Raw genomic sequence first — 12,078 nt, forward strand, 5'->3', positions numbered from 1 at the left:
TTAAACAGGAAAGATGGGTTTCTGATAATGAGAGTTCTTCAATTCTTGTTTTAGAAATGATAATTTTGGCAATCAAAAAGGATTGGAAATGACTATGAAGCTAAGCGTATAAATTCATATTTCAATTACCTAAGGACGTGGGCTGACTAGTATGAATATCAGGATGATCGAATACTAGTTTCTTTCCGCACCTCGGTGTGATCCCCTTATAAGAGCTTATAATTACAGGAATGATGAATTCAATGTTTTCTCTGTTACAAGCTGGCACTTTGACGGTTATCTGGAAAAAAGATATTTAAAATATCAAAGACTGAATCCTTATATGATTCAATGGAAAGACGTCAGTCAAAGGGCAACTTACGTAAATATTATAGCGTATATTAATAAAATTGCTATCACCTACAGTTGTTGGTTGTGTAATTGGCACTTCAATTCCTTGAACATAAGTTTTCCCTGAAAGATCATCGGCTGTAATGGTTTTGCTATTAATTTCTATAAATTCATATTTTCTGGTAGTCTTTTGCGGTTTGCGGCAGTATTCGATCACTTTCGTTAGTTTAATATCTATTTGTCGAATTTTACGTGAAGAATGATTTTCTATTTTAATTAAGGTGTAAATTGTTTGTCCAGGCATAAAATCTATTGAAGGAGATTTTACTGTAACCATTAAGGGCTGAATGGTGAGACAATACCATGGTGAGATATCCTTTGATTGTTGCGCTTTGATGGGTTTCTGGAAGCAAGACAATGATGAGTAATCATATCTATAACATAGGAATAATCTCAGATCACTTACCAATTCCTGACCACGACTATAGTTGATAGCCCTCATAACCCGAAATGGTTGCTTAAAACTATATGTCCGCTTGCTTTCGTCGAGTGTTATGACTGCTGCGTAATTGATGAAGCCAAATTTTCCATAGAAACTTGAAGGAATGTTGTCTGGTAAACGATATTCGAATTTATATCGGTATGTACCAGGAGGTAGGACGAAAAATCGGTCATCATCTCTTTGTAATACTGGAATGGTTGCAGCGAATATCCTGTACGTGTCATGTGTTACCCACGAATCACTATTTTCAAACTTGATTCTTGCTGTTCCAATCAGGGTGACATATGTGCCTAACGGAAAGACAAAAGTATATTATTAAAGAAATCTACTTGGTAAACTAGAACTCATGCATACAATGGCTTTTTGGTGTGCATAAATTGGGAATTCACGGGATAGCACATAGCAAATTGTAAGACAAAGGGTTCTAATCGGTGTTATGTGTCTTAGAGGGAGTTAACAGGCGTAACACTTCTATTTTCAACGCGACCCTGGGTAATACACGCTGGCTTAACATCTACAATCTTACTTTAGTTTAAAGGGGGGAGCCGGAGCTCCGAGGACTTAGGTCTTTTTCATTTAATTTTAATTCGTATCCTTGTTGTGTTTTACGAATTATAAAAGGGGGCGTACAACACCTGCGAACCGCTTCGGTCACGCTGCTCCCAGGGCAGAGGTGAGGCAGCGTCTGATGAGTTGCCTGTGCCTTGGTACGAAGCCGTAGTCCTCTTTTCACTCAGGTCTTTGTTAGGCCGATTGTGAATCGTGGCGGCCATGATATCGATCGATGTCAGCTGGAGACAGAGCGAGCTCGAGAAGAGAAGGACCTGTCTCAACCAATTGTTAATTTTAAATATAATAAGTTCTAAATGTTAATTATACCTAAAGAAAAATAAAGTTACAAGTGTTTTAGCATAATTGGTGACCCCGATATTCCTCAAGAAACTACAGAAGCGAACGGTTCGTGTCAACGCATGTACGCCGTAAAGTGTTGTTTAGAAGCTTTTGTAGCAACAAAGCAAGAATCATCCAAATAGTAAACAAGCCGGTAGAAAACAAAATTTTCGGATCGATAGCTCGTGTCGTGATGTGGAGAAAAATATAAGTGAATCTCTGCGACTGCTGCATTTTCCAGGTTTCCAAAGTTCGCCGCCCAAAAGGCCAAATACCAAAAAGAAGGGTGGAAGAGAATTAATTTTCAACGAGTTTAAGTATGGGAATGTGACTCTCCCTCGGACACTACCTTGTCGTGGTGGGCGTGGGCGCTTTTGGTAGGTTACTACTACACTGAGAGCGTCCAAAAACACATGAAGATGGAAACAAAGGATCGTAGTGTCGTATTCAAGTGGTATGAAGTCACAGACTTCAAATCCACCCGCGAGTTTGATAAATCAAGTCGTAGCCGAGGCACAGATTTTGAGGACCTCACCTAATTCATCTTCCCCCCGCGGAGAAATCTGCGGAAGACAGGCTCTCCACTTCAGTGGAAAACCTACACTTAGTATCAACAGCGCGGTCAGCTAAAAAGGATAGTACAGCAACTCTGTTAATGAGTGGAACTGGAAATCTGACTATGGTCCGCCTGTCGGTGACACTGTTGTCTAACTCTGCTAGAATACGGGAGAGTAAGACTCGGAAGAAAGAAACTTTAGCCACAAAGGAGAAGCGACTACAGGCTTGCCAGCATCTTTTCCTTCGTCTGTACCCGGAAAAACGGAAGAAAGGCAAGCTGGTAATGTGGATGCAACTGGTCTAATTGCATTATGTGAAAACAGATGCATGCATGACTCCATGAACCTTGGAAGGCTTCTAGCCGACGACAGCAGAAGGCACTGCGAAAGAAGGTAAAGTTTCTTGGAAAGGAGGACATGGGCTTTGCTACACCACCAAGTGTGGCGATAGCCAAGAAAATCGGACGCAAGAAAGCGGAACTTTCGGCGGAAGGCGAGGACCAGCTGGTAACCCCGGTGAGATCTACACTGAACGCAGCAGACTTTTCAGTTAGTGGCGGTTTTCATATTAGACTGCTCTTATGGCTATAAACATAAGAGTTGGTCAAAGCAACCTGCAGCATGCCAACGCTTCTTCCTATCTACTGACGGCAAAGCTGGCAAAGTCGCAGGACTGTCATTATATATTTCTGGTTCAAGAGCCATGGGTTCATTCTAATAGAATCTGTGGTATTATATCGGTCAAAGGGACTAGGATCTTCTTCGATGAAAGGTCCTCGAGACTGAGGGCCTGCGTTCTGATGTCAAAATTGTTAGAAGCAACCATGCTGGGATAGTTCTGTTCCCAGGACTTTGTTGTGGTCAACTTACATTACTAGGTTAATGGTAAGAGGAGAAACGTCGTAGTTGCCTCTGCTTACTAACCCTGTGATTCTTTGTGTCCTCCGCCGACGCCAGAACTAAGGGATCTTGTAGTGTATGCAAAATCAAGTGGCCTTGAACTTTTAATAGGTTGTGATGCGAACGCTCAGCATATTTGTTGGGGCAGTAGTAAATGCAATGCAAGAGAAGAGAAGCTGTTTGATTTTATCACTTCAGCGGCGCACCATACGTTCGTGGGGCCAAGAAGAAGTGAAGTAATTGACCTAACAATCTGCACTTCAAAGTTGTTAGAGCTGATTAGAAACTGGCGAGTGCTAGATGAGGTCTCACTCTCAGATCACCGTTACTTAGAATTTAGTCTGACTATTGCAGGGGAACAACCTGTAATACAAAGACGGAATCCTAGGAAAACTTCTTTTCGACAAAGTTGAGGCCCCTAGGCGAGTAAGGACTGCTTTGGCGATAGAAAATTGAAGAGGCTTGTCCTATTTCCCGGGGCCAAAGCGGTAAATCGGTTCTATGGTGAAATCGAGAACTGCAGAGACTCAGGAAATCAACCAGATGACTTGTAAATCGTGCTTGCTAAAGCAATAAGAATGAAGGCTGGCTAAATTTCCGGAACTCACAGCGTAAGCTCGTAAAACGTTCGAAACGTGACTCTTTTACAGCATACTGTGAGGAACTGGAAGGTGAATAGGAGACTTCCAGGCTGTGCAGAGTCCTTAATAAGGATGAGTCGGCCAAGTTGGACTCTCTTAGAAAACCGAATGGTACTTGCACGAACTCCAGAGTTGAGTTTGTACAGACTCTCTTGGAAGTGGGGAATGAATGAAATGACGGTTTCTGCAAGCCTTTCAACACGAAGGTGTTGCAAATTGGGACACTGGGAGAGTGGTTGTTACCAATCAAAAAGCAGGAGTTACTATACTATTATTCGAACACTTCAAAGCATCTGGCATGGATAGCATCTACCCAGTATAGAGCACTTAGAGGTTACTCTAATATTTTTCGAGGATGTCTTGCTCTCGGCTAGGTGCCTTCATCTTGGCAGAAGGTGAAGGTAGTCTTCATACCAAAGTCTGTTAAAGATGACTATTCAAATCCAAAGAACTAAGGCAAATCACCTTAACATCATTTTCCCTGAAATGTCTGGAGAGACTGGTTGAGCGTCACCTTCACGAAAAGGCGCTAAGGTTGCACCCACTAAATGAAAACCAACATGCTTACCAACGTGGAAAGTCCTGTGAGTCTGCTCTTCATTTTTTGGTCTGAAAAATAGAGGATGCAACTCTGAAGGGTGAGTACGCGATGGGGGGTTTTCGTGGACATTGAAGGGGCTTTTGATTGAGCGCCCTTCCAAAAGCTTTGTGATATAGCCAGAGAGCATGGTGTTGACAGAACTCTAACAAAGTGGATGTATGCTACGCTAAAGCAGAGATTGCTGTGTGCTGAAGTGGATGTTGATCGCTAACAACAGCAGCGACGAAAGGCTGCCCTCAAGAAGGTGTGCTACCGTCACTTCTGTGGAGTATGCTGATCAACTCACTACTATGCGAACTGCAAAGTGTGCAAATACACGTTCAAGCTTATGCAGATGACGTGCCTGTACTGGCTGTCGATCGAGATCTCGGAATATTGTGTAGAAATACATAACGCGCCGTTTATTTGATATACAGTTGGTGTCTCAGGCTTTCAGTAAATCCAAATTAAACCACAATGGTATTATTTACAAAAAGGAGGAAACTGAATGGCCTTTGCAGAGATGAGGGGTACAACCTTTCAATTCTCCGAAGAAGTGAAATATTTGGGAATTATTCTAGACAAGAAGTTCTCACAGCTTATAGGCTGTGTAGGCGGATTTTTGCCTATACATAGGGACTTAGACCTCAGGTAGTAGTGTCGATATATGTTGCTATCATTAGGCCAATGTTTGTTTATGCATCCGACTGTGGTGGATTAATTCACCTTAAACCTTACAGAGTTTTCGCTATAAACTTGCCACACTGCAAAGAACTGTGTGTCTGGGTATCGCCGGTGCCATGAGCACCACATCTAGTGGAGCTCTGAATGCCTTACACAATTTGCAGCCCTTGGATTTGTTCATTTAGAGCACTGCAAAGAAAGCAGCTCATAGACTAATTCGATTAGATCTATGGGAAAACAAATAGACATGGGAGCACAGAGCATTGGAAGAGTCATTGGGAGAACTGAATCAAGTTTTCGTGATGCCTTCCAACTCTCAGATCCCTATACATCTGTTTGATAGAAGATATGATGTTATCTTGAAACGAAGAGGAAGCTGGGATGAACCAGAAGAATGCGTGACAGGATTACTGACGTCTTCTACACCGATGGCTCAAAAACAGAAAACGGTTTTCGAGCTGTAGTCTACCTCTCGAATAAAAACAGAAGCGAGCTTTTCTTTTGGGACAGTACACAATGGTCTTTCAGGATGAAGTGTATGCGATCCTAAGGGCGGCCACCTGGATGGTTGAAGGGCAGGCGCATCGCAATCTGTAGAGATGGTCAAGCTGCATTGAGGGCGTTGAGTACTACTTTGATCACTTCAAAAATCGATTGAATTCTGTTTCTAGATTCAATACGGTGGAATTACTCTGGGTACCTGGTCATTGTGGTATAGAGGGAAATGAAATCTTGGATGCTTTAGCCAAAGAGGCTTCAACTTTCCCCATGCTCGGACGGGAACCAGCAACCAGTTATCAAAAGCCGGGAACAAGCTTCCCATAATGACAGCTGGCGAAACCTTAATGCTGCTAAACAGACTAAACTTTTTCTGTCAGAACCAAACAAACATACTGCAAAGTTTATACCGTCGAAAAGCAGGAAGACTTGCAGAAGAATTGTGGGCATTCTGACTGGCCATAATTCATTAGCTGGGCATATGTTCAGAATAGGAATTATCTAAAATGATACTTGCCCATCCTGTAATGAGGAAGCGGAATGCACGGAACATTTTCTATGGGAGCGTCCCACCTATGGACGCATCAGACATAAGATTTTTGGTGCTGATATGCTGCAACTGCAGTGGGTAGCATCACATCCCACGGAAATCCTGTGGTATATAAACGAATCCGGGATATTCCGTTAGGCGGGGGAATGGAGTTCAAGTGACCACTAAGGTGTGAGTGCTCAGAGGCTTTGCCTCTAACCCACCTGAGTCAAATCAGGGTAATAATCTCGGGCGAGCGCATTGCTGACCACATTGCCTCCTAGTGTACCGTTACAGTCTTGAATGAAGTGCTCTAACACACTTCAAGGCCTTGATTCAATATGGATTGTTGCATCAATGATTATTATTATTATTATTTTTATAAGTTGGGTTGACGACCACGCCGTCCTGAATGGCATACATGAATCCCTCCATCTCAGCAAAGAGCTCCCAACCACACAGTCATCTGTTCGATAAATGCAAATCAACCTCCGATGTCACTAGGCAGGTTCATCCATTCGCAATTTTGATACAGTAGTCCGTATCTGTCGATGGACGTTTCCTAGATTGATTTTCCTTCACCGCAATATTCTGAATGCATGAGCCAGTGAAGGGATAACGAACACATTCAGAGCACTTATCTTATTCTTCCCCAAGAGATGCGATTTCAGTACCAGCTTTACACGTATCTCCAAGTCGAGTATTGGCCCCTTTGCAGAATTCCTAGGCATTTGTAGAACTCTGTCTTGGTCATAGCTTGGTTGTTAGTATCAGCATATAACATGAGGTCGTCTAAGTACGTCGAGTGTGCCAGTTCGCACTTAGCACTTATCTGATTGCAACACCATGCCCTCTAGCATCATTTAGTAGTCATGAAACAGGGTTCAGCGCCATACGGAATCAAAGGGAACTCAATGAATCCACCTGGAAAATGCCCCTCTGTTTATGGATAGGATCTGATGTATTGGTACCCTCAAATGAGCGCCCTGATAAGGTGGTATGCCACTATTTCATGACTGTCATCAAAAGCTTTATTAGTTTCGAAACAATGCAATAGAGATATAGGACATCGATTAGCCAGGTGTGCGGGACGCTATCGAAAGCATTGGCCTAATGGATATAGCAACTGAAGAAGTTTCTCTAGCTGCTTGTCCTGTAACTACCGAGTCGATGATGAGTTGCTTTCTGCAACCACTTGACCCAGCTCGGCAACCCTTCTGCTCCTCGGAAAAAATGTTGTTGATATCAAGGTGGGCATTGACCCTTCCACAAATGGACGATACGAATTTGTAAAGGGTTGGTAAGCAAGTAGTCGGTCTTGTCTTGTGTTTGCGGGTTTCTGCACCGCGTATTTTTAGAGATAAGGTAAGTAAGTCTTCGCTAACATCCACAAAATTCATGCCAGCCATAGTGGCATGGCCGGTGCCTTCGGCGGTAGTCCACTCTGTATGCTGGACGGGTAACCCCTAAAGTCCACTTCAACATTCTTTCGCTTCCGTTACTGAAAACTGCACTGACTGGTCGGTCTATTGAGAATTGCTAAGAGATCTGAAAAAACTCTGCTGCTTTCTCGCGTGCGTTGTATTCTGAAGACGTCAGGAGTGGTTTTCGACACACCGACAGACTATTTATTATAGGCCTGGGATTACCTCCACGCGCTTTTCACAATACGTCCCGAACCTCAGCGGAAACTTCAGTTGGACGGTCAAGAAGAGTGCTCTCCCACGAGTTCTGAAATTGTTGCTTGCAGTGTGGCGTGTTGTTTCCGTGTGTTGCTGCGAGTAATAAAGAGGTACTGGTCTGCGACTCGCTGCATAGTCACGTGCGCCAATTGCGGGAACGCTCGACGAATCTCTGGTGGAACAAGAGGCGGTAAGAGGAGCGGATAATAAAGTTGTTTATTTCCTCAGTTCACTTCATCCGTTGTCTCCGCGAACCTGCTGAAGTGGTCCATACAAAATTATAGCGAAACAGCTGCAGCAGGCGGAGCAATGCTCCTGGACATCGTGGCGCCTAGACGTTGAATCGCCCCCCAATTAGCGGTTTCGACGCCGTGCTGTTCGTTTTTTAGAGCCGGACCCAGTCACCAAATCAGACAATTCCGCCGGATATCCGTACCAGATCTCAAGTTTCTCCTTATTCTAATTAGATGGATTTGCATTTTATATCTTACTGCTAGGTGTTGTAATAGCTTCCTCATTGAGTAATCTGTAAGGCTTGAAAATTTCTGCATTTTCCTCACCTACCCTCTGAGACGCTGCCGTGGCCTAAAGCCATTCAGACTGAAGTAATCCATCCCTCCTCCTTTCACAACTGGGCTTGGGACCAGCTAATTATTGTTATTATTAACACTACATCAACTTGGCCATTAGCTGCATATTAGCCCTCTTCAGTTCCGCTCCGAATACTGAACATCACTCCGGATTGATAATATGTTCTCCCCAGATGCGCCAGGATCCCTATAGAGAATGTAGCTTTCCTTTTCGTTGCAAGTCTTCATTTTATCACTAACCTATCCGCATATATATGGCATGCTGCTCTCCGTCTAGATTCTCTGCAAGTTGTAGATGTGTGTCCATTGTCTAACCATCAGTTACACTTTGTGGGGGTTACCCGTACTACGAGTACCTACACTGCAACGAGTTTTTGGCCTGGAGGATTCACAGAGTTGTTTATTGCCTCTTTCACTTTTGTCTTTTCCGTAAGGCAAAGCATTTTCTCCTAGCGGCTCCTTGATGATTTCACAGAATGTCTTTTTGTCGACTGTTCTCGGATTTAATTTAAGGTGGATTCTGCAAGCTTTCACTTTTCGTGGGGAGAAAACTTCTGCTGCATTGTATTCGGGCTTGATCTTATAACAAATCTCGCCGGGGAATTCCGCAAAGATCTTATCTCTCATCGGTTTATTGAGCAGGGTGACGATCTAGTCCTCCTTCGTTTCTCAGCCCTTTCTTTTGTTGCTCTACAATTTGTGTTGACTTTAGGCACTCAGTTTTCTATCGATGTGGTGGGTTGTTTTTTTTGCTCCTGTGCTCTGGCGATTGCCTGAATGAAGTCGCCTTCAGATCTTCAGTCTTTCTCTTTTTGCATTTTCACGGTTAGTTTGGCGCTCATGGGACTCCTAATGGAGGCTTGGTACTTACAATGCTTTCAGAGAGTTTTGGCAATCTCCTGCCGTTGCCTATGCCCGCCTGTGTAGAAGGAAATGTAATGCATTATCTCTTCTAAACTCATCAGCCCGTTTTAACCGCTTTGCTGACATTTCCTGGTGGAAAATTGCTGTCCATTTCCTCTACAGCTCTAGCAAACATAGTCAACTGGCCTCTCATTCATTCTAAGTCCAAATCTACCAATAATCGCACTGTAGCACTATAGAATGTTGCTATCCCCCAACCCTTCATTCACACACTTTTTTGAGATTTCTTTCGTATTTGGCTGAGGTACCGCGAAGTGTTTCAACGCTTTTGCTGAACGCTGCGATGAATTGCACATTTTTACACTGTGTCCGAATGCAACCATCAGTTGCTCCTTCTTCCCAGGCAGAATAGCACTCGCTCAAGATGACGCGCCTACTAATAGCGGAATTGTTTACCCAGTGTCCGCAGCCTGACTCTAGATAAAGCTGGGCAATCGTAGAGAAAGTGCATCAGGGTTTCTCTTCCTTCTCCGCAGCTTCGGCAATGCGAATTGTAGGGTATGCCTAGTCTGGCGGCATGGTCGCCTATGGGGCAGGGCCCCGTGCAGACCGTCGTAATCTTGAATGCCCGCATCTGGCACAGGAGCTCTCATGATCGGGCTATGTTATAAGCAGACCAAATTCTCCTTGACTTGGCACAGTTCGTAAGCCTTCGTCATATCAGGCCCGTGGCTGCTAGGTAGTGCGAGTGGACTCGGCCCCGTGGAGATCTGCCGTCAGTAGAGATTTGCCGATGATTCCAGAGGCTCCCAGAATGTTCTGACCTATATCGGTCCTTTACCGGTAGCACTTCAACAAGAAACTATCTCAAGGCTAGGATGCAGGTATAATGTTAACTATGGAGTAAGAACTAATTAATCCACAGCCTTGCCATTCCCCCCAACAACAACAGAAAGCTCTTGGACAAATTCTAAGAAACAATCAATGCTTTCAGTCGTTGCATTCCAGGTGGCATCCGGAAACCAGTGAGAAACGTTAAGGATACCTTACACTAAAGGTCAAGGCTCAAATTGGTTTATTGTGTGGTTGATGAAGAATACAATTTATGTCCACCTTTTTCCCTGTTTTAACTAGTTTTCCTATTTTAACTAGTCTAAAATTTTCAAAGACAATGCGTGGTATTCTTCAAAAACTTGGTCATCCATTTATTATAGGGTAAAAGGAGCCAGCTGATTGGTTTCCAATAATTTGGTACGTATTTTACGGACCCTACACTTGTTTCCGCAGTCTCAACAAAAAATTTAAATTTCGAATTTGATTAATCACTCAAGTATCAAAAACGACACTATTATTTCACCTCGTATAACTTTTCCAACGCACGTTTCAACAATTGCTGTGCCTTCTACCAAATCGCCACTATAATAAAATCCTTTGGAATTATTGTCGAACAGGACTTGGTATCTAGTTGCATAAGGCATTTTCGCGACACATTTCAGCAATTTATGGAAAATTCGAATTAACAACTAAATCCGCGGAAACTATTCACTAAATACGAAAACACAATTAAAAACTCTAATTATCTAAACGGAAACTATCTTGTTATTTCGAATGTGATATTAAATTCCAAGTTAAATATTGACGTACTGAAAATTTCACGCGAACTAATAAGGACATTGTTTCAACCGAAACTAACTCGTCAGAAGTTAGGCTAGGATATTTTGGACTAGGAGCCTCACAAAAATGCCTTCGCAAGCGTGTCTGTCTGTCTGGACGCCACAAGCTCTGAATTCCATTAGATATGTGGCGCCGTGAATCCTTGCGATGCTGCTTGAACGGAAAGCTCCAGAATAATGATTTGTTGTTACCTAAACTTTTTTTGTAGACGAATATGTGGAATTTTGTAGGAGAACTTAATCCTGTATTTGATTGAAGGGGAGGTGGAATATTAAGCCTAAATGACCGTTTAGCACTTTGATAAAAAAGAAACTTCGAAAAACAGTAACCTGAAACTAAGTACTTTATTGGCAATGAAAGAGTTGTCCTTGAATATTTTAGAGATTGCTTGATGGAAGTGGAAAAGGCGTTATTAGAATAGAAGGTAGCAAAAAGAATAAGTGACCATCACCATTGAAAAGTAATTATATCCTGTGGTGATACTACCTAGACCACGTTTTCAGCGTGGCTACAAGATTGCGAATCCCTTTTGACGGTATGTGACTTTCCATAGTGTAAGGAACTCTCATTGACAATTCCAAGTTTGGTTATTGTTGTTTCTGTTGAGTTATTCAAGCGACATACTCGAAGCGTTGAGACTGTTGCCAACGCCAAGCATCCTTCGGATACTTGCTATCTACACTATATGATTGCAGCAATTGATTCTGCAGGACTGATGTTATGGTGGACGAGCAATTCGGAGAAAGTGTGTCGGCGACAAGTATCCTGCGTTTTCTGACATCATGACCTAGTTTGTGCCAAGTTCTTAGGGTGACCTTCACATTGACTTAACAAGACTTTTAAGATAACATTTACAAGGTCCTGAAGACGTTGCAAAAGCTGCTGTTGCATCCAATGTAAATGGGATAGAGGATAATGGGAGGTGGTGCAATATAGCACGGTGTTATGGGCGCGTAAGAGAAGGATTTTAGAATTCATTAAAACCTTGGCGCCTGATTGACATGTTCGATTTAATATACTGCAACTATCTTAAGGATAATTAAGCTTTTGTTTTTCACATAATGTTTTGGTAATTAGGTTTGACGTCAATCTATTTATCACATACTTGCTTATTCCTTAGATACCTTAATTGATTCACCAAGAATTAATGAATGAA

At 42.8% G+C, this 12,078-nt stretch overlaps 1 protein-coding gene across 1 annotated transcript; it reads right to left on the reverse strand.

Moving 5' to 3' along the window:
* Positions 1-11,061, reverse strand: LOC119660044 (arrestin domain-containing protein 17-like). The gene is made up of 5 exons (XM_038068423.1): positions 10,606-11,061; positions 797-1,122; positions 362-733; positions 130-280; positions 1-44 (listed from the first exon to the last, which is right to left on the reverse strand). Exons 1-5 carry the CDS (start codon positions 10,724-10,726, stop codon positions 1-3), a joined length of 1,014 nt encoding a protein of 337 aa, XP_037924351.1. The 5' UTR covers positions 10,727-11,061.
* Between the last annotated feature and the right edge of the window lie 1,017 nt (positions 11,062-12,078).

Source organism: Hermetia illucens, chromosome 6 (genome assembly GCF_905115235.1).
Source record: "Hermetia illucens chromosome 6, iHerIll2.2.curated.20191125, whole genome shotgun sequence".
Classification (NCBI taxonomy): Eukaryota; Metazoa; Arthropoda; class Insecta; order Diptera; family Stratiomyidae; genus Hermetia; species Hermetia illucens.